Consider the following 19,692-nt stretch of genomic DNA (forward strand, 5'->3'; position numbering starts at 1 on the left):
GGAAGTGAAAATTATTCAATTTTTTTTTTGCGTTGGTTTTGAATTTTCTAAACCAATGTTTTTAAGCCATGATCAGATGATGCTATCTATGTACTCGGTAGCACGCGCATTTCTAAGTAAAGCTGAATATTTGATTGACAGCGGTGTGTGAAATTGAAACTAAACTTGGAAATAAATGATTTCATTTATTTATTGGAAATGAAATGATTCAATCGCTTTCTCGCTCTCCCCCTCGTATTTACAGACTGAATTGTTTATATTTGTATCAGTTTATTTTAACACAGATTATATAGTCTCCTTAAAAAAATGTTTAACTGTAAAAATATTAATATTAAAAAAATGTTCAGATTCAGTCTCGCAAATAATGGGGGTATGGATTTTTTTCAACATCACCTTCACTGGTATATGGTGTCGTCTCTCTATGAGTGAAAATTTTTCGAATGGGACGTAAAACAACATATAATCAATCAACTGATCAATTTATGCACGAACTGTATGATATTGCTGAGCCATACTGTTAGAAGTATCAGCACCGTAACATTACAGTGCATATCTATATCCATGTAAATACTCGTAATGCCGGTACGTTTTGAGCCATTTTTTAAAAATCATGTCTCTTGTGACATCAATCCTCGTGCTTCAGATTGCAGAAAGCACGCATTCAAATACACCGACATTTTTTTTTATTGATCCTCGTTTATCATGAAATTCAATATCCCCGTGTTTATGTGGGGGAAAAAAAGGAGGGGGTACTCTTGAGCTGGATATTTTCCCCTCTCGATATAATTTTACAGATTTTATAGGTCCATTAAAGTTGTTAATTATACAATTAAACTAGGAATGAAAAAAAAAAACAACACATTTTCATAATGCGTTTCAATAACATCATGTATCACATACGTATCAAACAAAAATAAGATTTTTGCTTCTAACGTATTAATTTAAAATAAGTAATCATAGTTGGAGGGGGAACATCTTTATTTCTATGGGATATTCATCAAGATGATCCTACGATGAAAAGCTTTCGTTTTCAGTTACTGTGCCTAATTAAGTATTAATTCAAACTGAGTTATCTGTGCTTTAGAATCAGATAGCTCATCTGAAAACATAATCACATTATATCAACAAAAATGACTAAAAATAACTCAATAAAATACGGTACCATTATATCAGATCTAATGCGTTATTTACATCAATGGGTCTTTGTGACGTCATCCCGGGTATGTTAAGGTAGTACCCAGATCATATTTCGGCGAATTTCGACTTTTTTCGTAAAATGTAACATTGATAAATCGGAAAAGCCATAGATAAAACATTTACTATTATTATCCATTGTATAGACGTCATTTAGTCTTAGGATAAAAGAAGCACTCCACTACGACGTCATCACGTGACGTCTATAAATAGAAAAATTGCCTTAATGAAAAAGTGAAAAGTTCAACACTACCCCGGGGATAATTAATTTCTTTTTGTGAAAATAATTATGTAAAAACATCAGAGGAAAATGAAAAGTGCTGCTAGAATCCTACTCTCCCAACACAGAAGAAAATATTCCAAAGTTTCGCATGAAACCTTACCAAAATTTTTTTCATTTTATACATACGATCAAGAAATTGTCATCAATTCATGTTAACCACACGATTCTAGCAGCACTTTCCAAGTACTATAGAATACAAGCTTTCGATACAAACAAAAATTATGTTTCAAAGTATGCGGCGTAGTGTTGAACTTTTGCATTTTTGTTGTTATAGAGCGGCAGAGGAAAGGCTGATCGGTATTTCAAAGCACTGCCTGTGTTCATTATAAGAAAACATGATAAGAATATATCAGCGTACCTGATTCTTAATCTTTAATTCCTTATGAATCACACATAACATTCACGGTATATGCTTTAAAACTCCCATTTCATATATTTGTTTACATGAATTCTCGTCATGTTTCATTTAAACTCAGTAAATATTTGATCAATAGCTATGACGTCATGGGTTTGGTATTTACCCCCGTAATAAATACTTAGCTATTTATACCACCCAAAAACGACAAGATTTAGTTTGAATTATGTTTTTGAATGATTCCATTCATTTCTTGGACCTGAAATTAAACTTTAAATAAATATAGATATTAAGAAATCATTATTTCTAAAGTTCACGTCATACAGCTTACTATGACGTCATATTGTAAAGGCAAGTAGGATATATCTGGGTGTAGCCTTAACATACCCGCGATAAAACCACAAAATCAAGAACGATAAGCGGATATTAAATTTATGTGGAGAAGTTTAGGCCTTCATTTTTCAGTTAAGCAAAATCAATTTTTTTTAAAAACTAAACTTAAGGTCAAGATCTAGTAAATGACTTTAGAATGTCTTTTGGTGCTAGATCCATTATGACGTCATTATCAATTTAAACTTTCTTTTTCCTGAATTTTATGGTTCTAATACAATTATGTAAAAAATAAAGTATTTTCACTGCATTAAATTTGTAATCATGTGAAAAGTAATCCCAGTACATATATTCAATCATACATTTAAAAAAAAGAGGCTTAGAACATACAAAATACCGTTTTCTGAGAGACTAGGCAATCTGAATATATTTTCTTTGTCTTTTGTCGTTGGATATGGAATTTATTCCACATTTCGAACTCGTGAAAATATCAAAAAATCCTGTCTCACAAGTGAAATAAATTCCATATCCAACGACAAAACATTGAGTTTTCTGTTTATTACATTTTCTTTGCCTCTCTTTTTTTAACACAGTGTCATAGGCTATGACGTCATAGTTGAGCAGTTGAGATGTCATAGCTTACTCAGCAGTTGTTAGATGGAAAACATTTAAGGAATGTTTTTAAGTTTAGTGTGAGTTATTGGTGCGTAAATCACACAGACTTGTCACGTAGGCATATTTCATGAAGCGCGCTAAAATACACCAAAAATATACTCTATGTTTGAATTTGTCGATGCACTATATCGTCATTATTTTTATTACCGTCCCTGTAGCCTCATTGTGACGTCATTTTAGTGCGAGTTTCTCCGTGTACATTTCTACGCGTGAGTATACACAAAAATGGTTTTCAAATCTATTTCACAGTTGGCTTAGTAGAAAAACACAACAAATGTAAATTTTAGCAACATATTTGGGAAGAAATTGGCAGTTTTAGTCTCTATCAAGATGATTTAGTTACTATCTCTATTTTATTACGGGTCAGAAATTATTTTTACTTACTTTGATATCGTTTCGCACTATATTTTGATAATGTCATTTTGGTATTCTTTCACACTGTGAGAGAATATCACATTTATTCAAATAATAAATCACAGTATTTCACTGTTGAAAATGTAATAAAACATATTTCTATCGTTCTTCTCAGTTTTATTTCAAAATATTTTTTGGCTAGTAAAACAGATTTAAGCTATTGTAAACTGATCTTAATGTAAGAATTTGTCAGCTTTTTAAATAGACCAGGAAGAACAAAAGTATGATTCATTGGTTTCAAAATTTTGGCAACCAAATGTCATGAAGATATTCTTTTTAATTTTTCTGAATGCGCTTTATGTAGATATATTTCTTTGTAGTGTGCTTTCATCATAGTTGTATTGTTTCGGTTAAACATTTTGACGCTTTTCATGTAATGTAGGCCTTTCAACTAATTTTTCAAGTTGCGTATATGGTAAAAAATTTCATAGATAGATTTATAGGTACAAGAAATTATCAAAAAAGATAATTACTTATGCATACCTTAAATTAAATCATTAAAAAGTTGATTTATTAATAATTAACTTGTACGATGTTGTGTTTTAAGGACAGGTAACTCAAGTGTAGAAATTGACCAACTAAGTGCCGATTTATGAGTTATCGTTTATAGGAATGACATATAGGCTGCTTCAGTTGGTATTGTTATGTACACAAAAGGGTTCCTTACATTGTTTTGTACACAAAAGTATTGACCAAAAGAAGGAGAATGTCTTCACTCTGGAATAACGGGATCAAATGAATGGGGAACGGACTATATTCAAGATTTTTAACTCTCTTTGTCGATTGTTATGAAGAAGAAAATATAATGTCATGTTTTTGTGAGTGCATTTTGTGCTTCCTATATAAATATATATATTTCTACAAGTAAATGCAACAATTAATTATCTTAATTGTGTTACTAAGCACGAAGAAGAACGACCAAGTATAAAAATTTAATCAGGTTAAAATTTGGAAGGGGGGTAGATTTCACTTTATATTTTAATTTAAAATTTTACTTATATGTAATTAAACAGTGTCCGTAACTACATGGTAAATAAGTTTCACTTTTATGCTAAATTTTAAAACCACTGGATTCTACTGACAGCAAATAAAGACTTGGAAAACGCTAAAAACTGACTTGCTTAAAAACAATTAGATCCCCGAAACTGCTCTGAACAAGTTCCGGTAATGAGTTATCATTCTTAACATCGAACCCTAGCGGCAGTTGAAAGGCCTATGTAATGTATGTTTATGTATTCTAAAGTCGAGACCTGGATGTGATTTGTTTTAAAATTACCCTGACCTATCATCGGTTTATTAGTAACTAACATATGGATGAAAATCGTCTATTTATCAAATATTCAATGATTATCTTATTTAAACAGGTATCTTAAAAATTCTTATTTTTAATCAATGTCATAGGAAGATTACATATAACAAGGATAGAAGTACTTAATTTTATTTATATGCATTAGTTTTGCTACTTGGACTCATGCCTATCTGGAACAAAACTATTTCGTGTAGTTATTAAATCTTAAGGACACTAGTATAGCGCTGTTTAACCCCTCACTTACCCCAATCATCCCTTTTTCATACAAGAAATAAAACTGCTCGTATATTTCAAATAAACACTGTTTAAATATTCAAAATAAAGCAAAAACTGGACTGTAACAACTTGAAGTATATACATGTAAATCTACTTTAATACAAAAGAAGAACATTAATACGTAACGCGCATTCAATATTCAACGAAGAATTTCATTGTTCCTGGTACACCTAACCAAAAATACTTTGATTGACTATAGTTTATTTATAGTATATATTCATACAGGCGCATTTTTATATTAAATGGAACTATTACTTGTTTATTCATATATTTCCAAATTTTACACGATTGTTATCAAATTTCAGAGATTATAAGCTTTGAAATCTCTAAAATGTTCTAGAGTAAATTGTCATAGTAAATCTAATTATTCACTATTGTTAACTAGAGAAAACTATAGTTAACTATAGGAAATTCTTGTTTGGGACGTTTCTGAAACTCATTTTAACGGCATCAAATATCGCATCTCTCAGTCGTTTTTTCCAGTCTAATTTCAAATGGGTTTTGTTCTTGCTAGTCATACAGGGTTATGCTACCTTAAGCAATCTTAATAAAACGTCGACAGCTTTTTAGATAGACCAGGAAGAAGACTTCAACTTTTAAATACGTTAAATGGGTTTAATTTTTTTTTATAACCAAATTTAATGTAGATAATACATTTAATATTTTCTCATTGCATTTAAACAGATACCTTCTATAAAGACTTTCTTCATAATAATCCTTTAGCCCTGATTTAACAGGATATCAATGACATGCAGTATTCGATGCATGGCATTATTGTTTACAAAGTACAAAAATGTCCGTTAATGTGTTTGATGTCAAGACCTTGGCTTATCCGTTTCAGCGATAGGACCGTCAGTTTTTATTATCAGCATTTTATGTGATTATTAAAATTATCCCATGTCTAAATGTTGAAAAACACTTAACTGTGCATGTGGCTTCGCCAAAGCAAACCATTAACTGTCCTATAAATGCCGAGTTTACGGCTACATTTAGGTACGAGTGTAATGTAAAATAATTATTGTAAATATGAAGTACATGTACATCCTTTAATGTAAAGCATTTTTAATCCACTTATTTAAACATATCTTTTCTTCTATAACCGAAAAATGTTTAAAATTTTATTTTAACTATACCCCCACTCTGAAGGAGAAGGGGTATACTGTTTTGCTCTTGTGCGTCTGTCTGTCCGTAACAAATTATCGTCGCAGTTTTCTCAGGAACTTCACATCGCAGGTGCTTGAAAGAAGGTACTGTTTCGGCTTTATTTTCCCTAAATATTTTAACGTTTTCAAAAAGTTATGGAATTGACTTAAATATGAGTTGAGTATATGAATGTGATAAATCGTGAAAGAATACGGCATGAAGGAGAACCATTCTCGAAATATGACGTCATTTATTTGGTACATTTCGTAAGATTTTAACAGAAAGGGTCACAAAATGACTCATTTCTGGGGATATTTTCCTTAAGAAAATAGTGTCCACAGCCGACGCCCACTTCAATTTTCGGATATGTTGTGTACAATCATCACATTTCTCAAAATCTTTGTGGGCGATGCATGTGCTCTATATCACCTGAGAGAAAATTCCACTGAAAATTGATGTCTTCTGCAACTTTTTAAGAAAAAACGGGAAAATGCACAAGTTCATGAGTCACAATTAGCATTTTAGCATTTTGGAGAAAAACGATTTGCATGTTCTTACTGCAAGGAATTTCAACGATTCAGAAAGCATGAGTTTTAATTTCTTGCATTACTTTCATATTTAAGAAAGATACAGGGCAAGATTTGTATTGAAACCGTATCTTGATCTTTAAGCAAACTATTTGTTTAGGCATGCCATATGGTGGATTTCATTTTTGTACGAATCTGATGTCAGCTTTCTATTTATCCCTGCATCTTTCCGTATCATACATGACGAATTTTCGTCGCAGTTTTCTCAGCCACTACTCGTTGCAGGTGCTTGTAATTTAAGCACACTTTGTTTAGGCATGCCATATGATTGGATTCATTATTGCACGAATCCGATGTCAACTTCCTGTTCTTCCTTGCGTCTGTCGTAATTGAACTTGTGTATATTCACTTCAGAGTGTATATTCACATCAAAGCAGGGTTATTACTAATGAGCATTGGCTCACCGACTTCTTGTATTATTAATTATTTTAATCGATTAAAAAATATGTCAATGCCCCATTTATCGATTTCGGAAATCCATTTGATCCAACAGACAAAAAAAGGAGTATGCCTACTTACTTTTATCTGTTTTCACTGATTGCAGATATATTGCACCTGTTCTAAAAATTAACAATACTTATTCTATGTATACATAAGAGTTACTTGAAATACTTTATAGTTTAATATCATCAACGTTTTGTTTTTTTAATAGAAATGAAAGTGACAAATCTCCAAGTTATTCTGGTGCTAATGAGCGGAAGCCTAACAATAGGTACGGTTTTGAAATTAAGTATGTATATAAAATAAACTTTGAATAGATATAACAATATTATTAAAGATATAAAATCAAGATCTAATGATATATCTTACATAAATCATTTATTCTTTATTGTTATGAATATTTAAAATAAACCACTGCGGCTGATACATTGGACTGATATTGCCCTTGTAATAAGTTCCTCAATTTTGGATACTTGCATCTTCATGGAAATTTTAATTACTACTAGATGAAAAGAAAGCAGCATTAACATTTTATATAGAAGCCTCTATTTGTAGTCTTGTCAAATGAACCAGCATATGTCAGATTTATATATGATATTAAAAGTTTATGATGTTTTTTTAAATTCTAGATTTGATAGATTTCCACTTCCTTTCAAGATGTGTCCCAAGATATTTTTTTCGTATTACAAACGCTGTTATATTGCCAGTTCAACAGAAGATATTTAAATGAAAGTATTTTATATTTTATTTTTTCATAATAGTTATTGCCCAAGATCCTTGTTCTGCATCGGTGTATACAGAACTGGGTGATTTGGCGAAAAGAAGTCCAACATATGTCCAGGATGCCGTCCCGGTTTGTGACCGATATATTGATAAAAAATGGTACAGGGCTGGTTTCCACCAGATGACAACATCTGCACCATCTTTGGGATTTTGTGGAACATTGTATCCCTACTGGATGAATGGTATTTATATCATTATAAGGCCTCCACTTTCAACACTTCTTTTCAGATCTCTCTCGATTTCATTCCGTCCACACAATAAATATGACTACAAAAATAACATAGGCTCGAGCAATTAATTCTTTAGGAAAAATTGCCTTTCAAAGTGCCAAAGGTCAAAGTCGTTGGTATTCGAAGGAAGGTCTTGTCACAAGGATTACATTTGTGAAATATGAAAGCCCTAGCACCAAACATTCAAAAGTTATGGTCAAGCTTAATGTTTTTCAATAGTAGGTCAAACTCCTAGGTCAAGGTCAAAGTGGTTGGTATCCAAAGGAAGGTCTTGTCACAAGGATTACACATGTGAAGTATGAAAGCCCTAGCTTCAACCGTTCAAAAGTTATGGCCAAGGTTAAAGTTTTTCAAAAGTAGGTCAAACGTCAAGGTCAAAGGGTCAAAGTTGTTGGTATCCAAAGGAAGGCCTTGTCACAAAGAATACACATGTAAAGTTTGAAATCCCAAGCACCAACTGTTCAGAAGTTATGGCCAAGGTTAAAGTCTCATAAAATTTTGCAAAAGTTGGTCAAACTCCAAGGTCAAAAATGATGGTACCCAAAGAAAGGTCTTGTCACAAGAATATGAAAGTCATGGCTCCAACCAATCAAAAGTTATCGGCAAGGTTAAAGCTGACAACAGACGAACAGGATAAAAACAATATACCAAAGGGGATTTTTCGATCCGGGGGCATAAAAATAGGTACCTTCAGATAGAGGACAAGTTTATGGTTTAAGAACCACAGAATTTGGTATATGTTCATGGGTTTCTCCATGGCAATAACCTCTGACCATCCCCTTGTTTAAAAATGTTGAAGCTATGTAGAAAAGCCCACAACCACTAAAGAAAATGACATAAAAACCAATGAATTATAATCGGAGTCCAATTAATGCAAATACGTCCTCTTATTCGATATATATATATATATATATATATATATATATATATATATATATATATATATATATATATATATATATATATATATATATATATATATATATATATATATATTACGTTCAAACCGCACTCTACTACAGTCTGAATTTCTTCTGTCCTCGTAAAAATTGCAATTAATAACATTTTCACTTTTCAAGTGCGCGCATATTTCTGCCGAATCCAGATCCAGGCCTTCGTACTTAAAGAAAGTCTATTTTGGCACTTGTATAGCGACTAACATTTTTCCCCAGATAAAATATAGCTTGGTAAACATTAAAAATATGTAGGTGTATTTTGAAAAAAATGCATGCATGTTTTTATAAGCATTGAGCCGCCTAAAGAGATATATGCTCAGGTAAGTTTGAGGCCTAGCTTAAAATGCAGGAAATTGTTTTCTTTGCCACAACATAAAACAAATAAGTATTCTAAATATTCCTGTGCCATAGTAGATAGGCTTAGTTTGAAAACAAATCTATTTTTGAACCTTTCACAGACAAACTGAGTGATTATATGAACTCATGAACATTTCCTAAAGTAAAAGTGAATTTATGTAGTGACTTTCTTGAATGAAAATTATTTTTTCGGTAAATTATTTAGTTTATCTTTAATTACCAGTATTGTGATAATGGTTTAGTAAAGAACAAGGTACAGTTTCAATACAAATCTGGCCCTGTATTTTTCTAAAGTATGAAAGTGGTGAAAGAAATTAAAGCTCATACTTTCTGATTCGCTTAAATTCCATGCAGTAAGAACATACAAATCGTTGTTCTCAAATGACCTCCTAAATGCTAATTGTGACATCATAAACATGCATTTTCCCGCATTTTCTTGAAAAGTTGTAGAAGAGATAAATTTTCAGTGAAATTTTCTCTCCTATAATTTATGGCACATGCATCGCCCACAAAGATTTCAGGAAATGTGATTTTTCAAATGATTTTATACAACATATCCGAAAATTGAAGTGGGCAACAGCTGTGGACACTTTTCTTCAGAAAATCAAATGCAGAAATGCGTTCTTTTGAGTCTTTTTCTGCTTAACGAGGCCCAATCTAGTTGGAAATTACGAAAACGGACCGGCAAAGATTTTTGAATTTTTGATATATATTTTTATGTACCATGATAAGAAGAATGCGAAATTTTGTTACCTTGTCTTGATTGAAGTGGAATGGGGACAATTTCAAAATATGGAGAATTTTTCGTGGTTTTACACACAATTATATGCTAGAACTACATAAAAACAATGGAATTGATAAATGTTTTGCTTTTCATATATATTGTGCAACATCCATTTCTCATTTAAAAATGAAAAGAAAAGTGGGGTAGCCTTTATTGTAGTGAAAAGGGGACATATCAGAACACCAAAATAGAACTTTAAATTATAGCTAAGATACTTTATAAGTCACAGTAGGTTTACATAATATCAAGAACTGATTGTTGTATTGTATATGTTTCTCAAAATTGAATGCTCGTTATCTTATGAAAGAATTTTCTCTCCAATCGTTATTTTGTCTAACACAATGCGTTGTTTAACGTGGAAAAAGAAGAGGACGTGGTGGGGGTGGGGGGTAAAAGCAATAAAATTACAAAGTTTGTGAATATGTAGGAAAGTAGAGTATTTCCTCTTCTTTTGTTGCATTTACATGTAAATGACTCGGAATCTATCTAAATCAAGCTACTGCACGATAGTTATCAACAAAATTCATTTAGTAAATAAACATTTTCATGGAGAAAGACTATATGTGTTTACTTGAGGTTGCATCTTTTTTAAACTCAAAATAAAACATAAATATTTACTTAGAAATTCACAATATCTCAAATAAATTATGTCCCGAAGTTTTAAAAACAGTTATTTATTAAAACACAAGAATTGATAGAAATGCCAGAATGATGACCTTTCAACACACACACAGTAAGGACCTACCAGGAATGCAAGAATGGCAAAATATTTTAGCGCATATTGACGTCATTTTAACTGTGACGTTATTATATTCAATTGTGACGGCAATCAAGGGTACTGCGACGCGTCTGCAACAACGCTGCGTGAAACGTATGCGCAAACCAAGTAGATTGAGCCTCGTTAAAACTTTTAAGTACCAGTCCATATAAAAATCATGCAAAAGGTGATTCACTCAAGTTCTCAGAATTCAATGATTTTCCACACATAGATTTCTCTTGCACTATGATCCATGTATGCAAAATGAAAAATGTTTTGGATCATGGTTACTATGGAAACCTGGTCAAAGTAATTTCCTTAGCAACCAGCCAATTTTTCCATGTGAGGGGGCAAAAAATCACTTATCTTTAAAGCCTGAAATTATATACAAAAACTTTGACAATTATTCTTATTTACTGGTATGATAAAGACACACACTTTAGGTGTTTAAACAACACAAGAAATTGATATTTTGTTTAAAGCTAGTACTGTGGTAGACATTAGAATATATACATGTTTTTGCATTTTTGCTGACTCAGCATTTTCATTGATTTTGACAATATTCAAGGTCAATTCAAAATTAATACCAAGCTAATACAGCTGTTGCATGACTTTCACGTTAAAGTAGAGGACTTTCTCTTTTAGAGATTGACTTCGAAAGCGCGGGTTTTTTTTAAAATCCTATCCGTTGCCTAGCAACAATATTGGATGTTTTGGAAAATAAAAAGCTAAAATTGGTAGTGTTGTAACAATTATCTTATAGAATAAATAATTTTTTTGTCCAAAAATCAAATTTTCAAGTAATAGGATATAACTATTATTTCTAAAGAAATGCATTGATAAGGAATAATTAATTATCTCCATAGCAACAGCAAATTTCCCAAAGCAACAGTGAAAATTAAGAGATTTTTTGGTATGTTTACACATGTATACAGTTAAGATATATTATAGTAAATTATTTTGTCTTAAAAATTGCAGATAGGCAAAATTGCTTAAGTAATATGGGTTTAATAAAAGTATTTTGTACCTAATTAACCCATGACATCAATTCTGAACTATTAACAAGCAATTTTATAATCACTTTACCCATTTCAATCAGGCACATTTTCCTAAATTTTGAGGCTGAAATAAGATTTTCTGAAATAACCTTCAAAAAGGAACTAAATACCTAAAAAGTATTATCATTAAAAAATCATTTGTATTATTAACAAGATTCTAGATAAAAATAATACTTAGGTTGCCATGGTAACATATTGCAAACTGGCAAGCAGGCAAAATAATTGTATGCAAACTATTTTTAAAATGGCCTTCATTAGTTATAGTTTTTCAGTCGCTTTTAGAAATAAGATACACCTGCATTTTTGAAGCATACATATTTAATTAATATGTATAAATATTATTTATCCATTCCAATTAGTATGTGAGAGAAACATTAATTTCATTCCCAAAATCAAGCATGATGCATGGATTATGCTCTCTCTCCTTCTCAGTGTATGCATTTTGTTCCTTTCTTTCTTAAGGACAGATGAGACGTTCTTCATTAATTTATGTTTTTCCAAATAATTTATGATTGACATTATCACATATTGCAACTTTAACAAGTTTCCTCACAAAAGAATGTGGATACATTTCCAGGTATTTCTGCAAGGTACTATTTATTTTTTTCTATATATAAATCTCATTTAATATCACTCTAATTTCTAATATCACAATTTTTGGTGTTTCATTTTTTTTTTAAAACTTGCTATTTTGAAAAGTAATCAATGATAAGATTTTTAAAATAATTATACATATTTATATGTATTACAGATATAAAATCAGATATTCAATGAAAATTTTGTCATACCTAAAAGGAAGACTGCAATGCCCATGTTTTTGTTTAAAAAAGCAGAAGAAATCTTGGCTTTGCAAAGACATTTTTTTATTCAATATAAAGAAACTGAAATTTATTCTATGCAAGACACATTCTAGTATTATACTGTCAAATGTTGACAAAAGCTAATTACCACATCCAATTGGACACATGCATAGGATTTAAGCTCAGAATTAAAAAATATAATACTCTACATGTACCTGTAATGCAACCTAAACATAACTCACAGAATATTTTTTTGAAAATTTAAAGTCATGGGCCACAAAACTCACGTGAAACACTTCACCCTAACAGATTTTTTTCCATTTCTTTCCTTTATTTCATAAAAATGTTGACTCCATGTTTTGGACATATTACGAAAAACTTAACTTAAAGAAAAAAGTCTTCATATTAAAGGGGGGGGGGGGGGGTAAGTGCACCCTGAACAGTGTATGACACTCTAATACATTCTGAAACTTACCGCCCCCGATATAACACTCACATAAAGTATGCAACATGCAAAAAAAATATAATAATATTTACATATGGACCAGCCAGTTAATATAGTAAATAACACATGAAAAGGGAACATAAGGATATTTACATATGGAGTGGCCAGTTACCACCCCCGATAGAACACTCACATAGTTAACATGAAAATGGAACAAAAGGATATTTACATATGGAGTGGCCAGTTACCGCCCCCGATAGAACACTCACATAGTAAATAACATATAAAAATGGAAAAAAAGGGATATTTACATATGGAGCGGCCAGTTACCACCCCCGATAGAACACTCACATAGTTAACATGAAAATGGAACATAAGGATATTTACATATGGAGCGGCCAGTTACCACCCCCAATAGAACACTCACATAGTAAATAACATATAAAAATAGAATGAAAGGATACTTACATATGGAGCGGCCAGTTAACGCCCCCAATAGAACACTCACATAGTAAATAACATATAAAAATGGAACAAAAGGATATTTACATATGGAGCGGCCAGTTACCGCCCCCAATAGAACACTCACATAGTTAACATGAAAATGGAACAAAAGATTATTTACATATGGAGCGGCCAGTTACGTAGGGTCCCAAATAGAACACTCACATAGAAAATAACTTATAAAAATGGAACGAAATGATATTTACATATGGAGCGGCCAGTTACCTCCCCCGATATGACACTCACATAGTTAACATGAAAATGAAACAATAGGATATTTACATATGGAGCGGCCAGTTACTGTCCCCAAAACACTCACATAGTAAATAACATATAAAAATGGAAAAAAGGGATATTTACATATGGAGCGGCCAGTAAACCCCGATAGAACACTCACATAGTTTACATGAAAATGGAACAAAAGGATATTTACATAAGGAGCGGCCAGTTACCACCCCCGATAGAACACTCACATAGTTATCATGAAAATGGAACAAAAGATTATTTACATATGGAGCGGCCAGTTACTGCCCCCGATAGAACACTCATATAGTAAATAACATAAAAAACAATAGAACAAAAGGATATTTACATATGGAGTGGCCAGTTACCACCCCCGATAGAACACTCACATAGTAAATAACATATAAAAATGGAACAAAAGATTATTTACATGTGGAGCGGCCAGTTACCGCCCCCGATAGAACACTCACATAGTAAATAACATAAAAAACAATAGAACAAAAGGATATTTACATATGGAGCGGCCAGTTACCGCCCCCGATAGAACACTCACATAGTAAATAACATAAAAAAATGGAACAAAAGGATATTTACATATGGAGTGGCCAGTTACCGCCCCCATAGAACACTCACATAGTAAATAACATATAAAAATGGAACAAAAGGATATTTACATATGGAGCGGCCAGTTACCGCCCCGATAGAACACTCACATAGTAAATAACATATAACAATAGAATGAAAGGATATTTACATATGGAGCGGCCAGTTACCGCCCCCGATAGAACACTCACATAGTAAATAACATATAACAATAGAACAAAAGGATATTTACATATGGAGTGGCCAGTTACCGCCCCCGATAGAACACTCACAAAGTTAACATGAAAATGGAACAAAAGGATATTTACATATGGAGTGGCCAGTTACCGCCCCCGATAGAACACTCACATAGTAAATAACATATAACAATAGAACAAAAGGATATTTACATATGGAGCGGCCAGTTACCGCCCCCGATAGAACACTCACATAGTAAATAACATATAACAATAGAACAAAAGGATATTTACATATGGAGCGGCCAGTTACCGCCCCCGATAGAACACTCACAAAGTTAACATGAAAATGGAACAAAAGGATATTTACATATGGAGCGGCCAGTTACCGCCCCCGATAGAACACTCACATAGTAAATAACATATAACAATAGAACAAAAGGATATTTACATATGGAGCGGCCAGTTACCGCCCCCGATAGAACATTCACATAGTAAATAACATATAACAATAGAACAAAAGGATATTTACATATGGAGCGGCCAGTTACCGCCCCCGATAGAACACTCACATAGTGAATAACATATAACAATAGAATAAAAGGATATTTACATATGGAGCGGCCAGTTACCGCCCCCGATAGAACACTCACTTAGTAAATAACATATAAAAATGGAACAAAAGGATATTTACAAATGGAGCGGCCAGTTACCGCCCCCGATAGAACACTCACATAGTAAATATTACAAAAAAGATGAAAAAATATTTACATATTCACAAAAAAATTTAAACATTTTGATGTGATAATGTTTTGTATTAGATGATTCATATATCTACGTGTCTGACTCCAGAATTGTTGTGGTTTCCACTTTTCTGATGTCCAGAAGGATAGATTCTAGTTCCTCCTCACTAATCTCAACATTCTTCCTTTTTTTCCTCTCAGCAGTTAGTCTTGAAAAATATGAAGAAATTTGTCCAAGCTCTAAATATTCCTGTGGTTTAAATCGCTTGTTTCCTTCCTTGTTTAAGGCTACCCTCATGTTCTGTGCAACGATGGATGGGTGCAATTTCATTCCACTGCTTTCCCCTGCATGGAAAATTTCCTGAAGATAGTCCTTAATATCATCTGAATATCTGACCGATTTTCTTTCCTTCTTCAAGGCCCATCCCATGCAGCACTTTGACTCTCCCTCAGTTACTTCTTTACATGCATAACTGATAATTTTTCCAGAGAGGTCAGAACACACATTCTTCCATCTAACTTTGATATCATCGTATGTTGACATCTGTGAAAGAATGTCATGGCTTCCAATCAATATGTGATTTTGAAGATCGTTGAATGAAGAAAATACTTTTGTACATCCTCCTTCAGAACAGGGAAATTTTCTTTCTTCAGAGCAGCATTCCTCAAGCTTTGGTTCTCTGATATTTCCTTCAGGACTTATAGTTGTGAAGCCTGCCTTTTCTTTTATGGTGGAAAGCTCCTGTAATATTTGTTTTTGAATTATAGACATGGCAGAATGACTGCAAATTAAAACACTAAATTAAAGAAGATTTATGTTTTTGTAGTCTACTGAGATAAAACAATAGTGATAAACTAAGGTAGTACGTGTATAATGTTAAACTAAGATATAAATTGTTAGCTAATAGAATATTATTTTTGGAATGGTCACACTAAGAAATCTATCAAAGTTTTAAGATAGAGACATTAATTTAAACATTTCAGTCATAGAACTTCTTGAGCATTTACTATAAAGCTTACACTGTTTTCATGAGGTATGGCCAAAACATTGCCCTTGCCAACTCTGAAAGCTCTCCAGATTTGCAGTGAGTTGCCTTCAAACTGCACATTTGAAATTTTGGTGATCCCCTTGATAGGGCATTTGCTTGTTGTGATCCCAGAAGAAATCTCAACATGTGCAGCTTGACACCCTGTTGTACCCCCAAACATATCAATGGCCCTCTTCATGTCAGCTGCTGTAGTGATGTCATATCCTGAAGCTGCAACTTTTCTGAATTTACTCCTCATATGGGCAATTTTAGCGTCACAGTAAGATTTGCCATTCTGGGCTTCACTGTAGTCATATCGTGCAATGGACACAGCTGAAACAGTTGGAATGAGTATTTAAAATAGCTTGCTAAAAATAAAGAAAACCAGAAAAAAATGTCACAGCAGATATGATTGCATTCAGAACATATTTGATTTAGTGAAACCCATGTTAGTTAAACATAAATAACTTGCATGGAATACCCTTTGTGTGTATGTGTTAATACATATACATGTTTAAATACCTGTTCGTTCACTTATTCCTGGAATGGCTAGCCACAAATTCCCACAATGGTAACAACCTGCATTGTCACTGCGAATATATGCTCTACTTATGGTAGGCAACTGTTTCTTTATTTCTGACAAGGTATGCTCCAACAGGCATGCAACTGTCATCCAATCCTGTCGAACTCCATCCATCATGTGAGCAAATGTCCTGTGCTAAAATTTGGTTAACAAAAAATTTGTTTTAAAATGTTGTCTTATATATAGTATTCTTTTAAATTTTGAAATAGCAATTCCTTAATCAAGCTGAAATTAAATTTCATAGTCAAAACTAAAGAACAGTTTAAGCTCACTTAAACCAAAGATTCAAATTTTAACAAAGAAATTATACACATATTTAGAGAGAGAAAAAATTGTGAAGAGTATTTAGGCTATACATGTATATATAGCTATTCGGGTCAAAGTAAATTTAGCAATTTATTGACCCATGTATCTCTTGTAACGCCAATTTTTGCATAATGATTTGAAGATAAAAACAGTGAAGAATATGTAATGAACTAAGTCTCACCTTTAAATTCAGTGCTTCATCCTTGTATATACAGACTGAAACATGCCAATTCACCCCTTTTTGTCCATACCAGTCGCTTTGTTTCTCACGATAGGAAATGGGTAAAAACTTCATGGCCCAGTCCATAATTAGAAGGACATCTCCATGCTGTATTTCTTGAAGGCGGTGTGTCCTTGCTAGATCTTGATTCATGCCCCTCACAATGTGATTCTTCCACTCACTGATCTTGATTTCTGCAACATCAATATCTGCAAGCATGTCTTCCTTCACTGTAGCACAGATGTCTGTAATAAGTTTTTATTAATATTTTTATAACTGTTTGTTCTCCAGTTTTTTTAAATGGAACTGCAAAAAAAATTGTGAAATATAAAAGCTCTAGCACCAAACATTCAAAAGTAATGGCCAAGGTTAAAGTTTTTCAAACTCCAAGGTCAAAGGGTCAAAATTGTTGGCATCCAAGGGATGGCTTGTCACAAGGAATGCACATTTGAATACAAAAGCCCTAGCACTAACTATTCAAAAGTTATGGTCAAGGTTAGATTTTTCAAATGTGGGTCAAACTGCAAGGTCAAGAGGTCAAATATCTTGGTACCAAAAGAAAATCATCATAAGGAATATACCCGTATATTTTAAAAGCTTTAGTCCAACCGATCAAATGTTATGGGCAAGGTTAAAGTTTTCACAGACAATTTACAGATGGATGGAAACTATATGCTCTCTAATCTTCCATTACAGGGGCATTAAAAAAAAATCAGCAACCCCAAACTTTTAATGATTTTGTTGAAATCAGGAATTTTTTTTATAGATTAAGTTTGTCATCTCATAAAAATTCAGTCCCAATTTAGTGTAGAATGCTAAGTATTTAAGAGAAGATTCATCAATAAATTCATATCAGCTTAAAACACTAAATATCCTCTTCAAACAAAAGTTTGTGGAGGATAAAAGAAACATTTATTTATTCTTACCAAATCTTTTCATAATTTCTTTCAACTTTATGACTGTCTGAGGAAGCAAGCTGCATTTGTCACAAAGAACATCATGGTCGTGATCAAGGCAATTCTGCTGCAGACACTCATCACCTGGGTCACTGAGTGCAAAACTGATGCAGTGGTCAGCACAAGAATCAAACTGTAAAGTTAAAGTAAAGAATATTATAATCTTGAAAGTCATAACAATATCCTTTTTTTAAATAAAAAAAATGCAATCAATAAAAAAAATGCAATCAATATGTCCTATTAAACAATTAATATGTATAGTTCTATGCCTATAATTTAAATCTTTAAAAAGGAGTCAGTTATGTAACTGGGTTTTCCCATAAATGAAGAAAATGCTGGTTGCATCAGGTTTTATGGGTTCTTTAATTCTGACATGGATTTTATTATATAGATAAATCATTCCAACAAAACATGTTATCATAATGAATACTTCATAACATTAACATTGGTATACATATTTTATCACAATTTTTTTCAATTAGCATGAAATCTATTTTATGTTCTCCTCTGTGAATTAATTATACAGACAGATGTGTTTGTATTGGTTTGATGCTGAGACAACTAAGCATAATTCATAATGTACCAAAAAGAATAAGTACTTGTATATAATACCTGCTTTAAATGTGCTTTAAATTCTGTTTTAAGGTACATCCTACTAGCTAGTAGAGAATCCTTAAGCTCTTTTAGTTCAGTATGCAACAGGGCATTTGGTGCATATTTTTCCATATCTGTAAAAATCCGACAAATAGAACATTACATGATGTATAATTAGAAATGCTATATTTCTCAATAAATAACCTCAGAATAAGAAGATGTATTCATTTAAGCTCTATTTTCATTTGTCATTGATCATTTCAATTGTCAACAAATACATGTACATTGTACTATAAGTATGTTTACTACAGATAGAATATACCTGCCACTGTCGACAATAGTATCTCATATGCATGTCCTCCTTCCGCAGCAACATTGTCCAGACCTTTTAGGTTTGTACATTTTGAGGCTGGGCAGACACTTAAAACATGGAAAAGAGTTGATCTTGATAATGGGGCAAACTCAGTTTCCTCACAGAAAGACAAATACATTTTAACGAGTGCTGAATTCCAAACAGTTCTGACAACCTCTGGTATAGTAACTAAAGACCCATCATCCA

The 19,692-nt window shown here is 32.4% G+C and overlaps 1 protein-coding gene and 1 long non-coding RNA gene across 2 annotated transcripts in view; one reads left to right on the forward strand and one right to left on the reverse strand.

Annotated features, from left to right (window-relative positions):
- Positions 1-7,220: 7,220 nt before the first annotated feature.
- The window catches only part of LOC133176126 (uncharacterized), an 82,852-nt gene continuing 70,380 nt past the window's right edge, over positions 7,221-19,692 (forward strand). The window contains exons 1-2 of the mRNA XM_061311289.1: positions 7,221-7,278; positions 7,769-7,972. Of these exons, the coding sequence (XP_061167273.1) occupies positions 7,221-7,278; positions 7,769-7,972 (262 nt within the window). The remainder of the gene's footprint in view (positions 7,279-7,768; positions 7,973-19,692) is intronic.
- Positions 18,590-19,505, reverse strand: LOC133176109 (uncharacterized). The gene is made up of 3 exons (XR_009719387.1): positions 19,456-19,505; positions 19,152-19,267; positions 18,590-18,672 (listed from the first exon to the last, which is right to left on the reverse strand). It is a non-coding gene; the product is annotated as an uncharacterized LOC133176109 (long non-coding RNA).

This window comes from Saccostrea echinata, unplaced genomic scaffold (genome assembly GCF_033153115.1).
Source record: "Saccostrea echinata isolate AGI-Se365-2 ecotype Australia unplaced genomic scaffold, CSIRO_AGI_Sech_v1 ptg000066l, whole genome shotgun sequence".
NCBI lineage: Eukaryota > Metazoa > Mollusca > Bivalvia > Ostreida > Ostreidae > Saccostrea > Saccostrea echinata.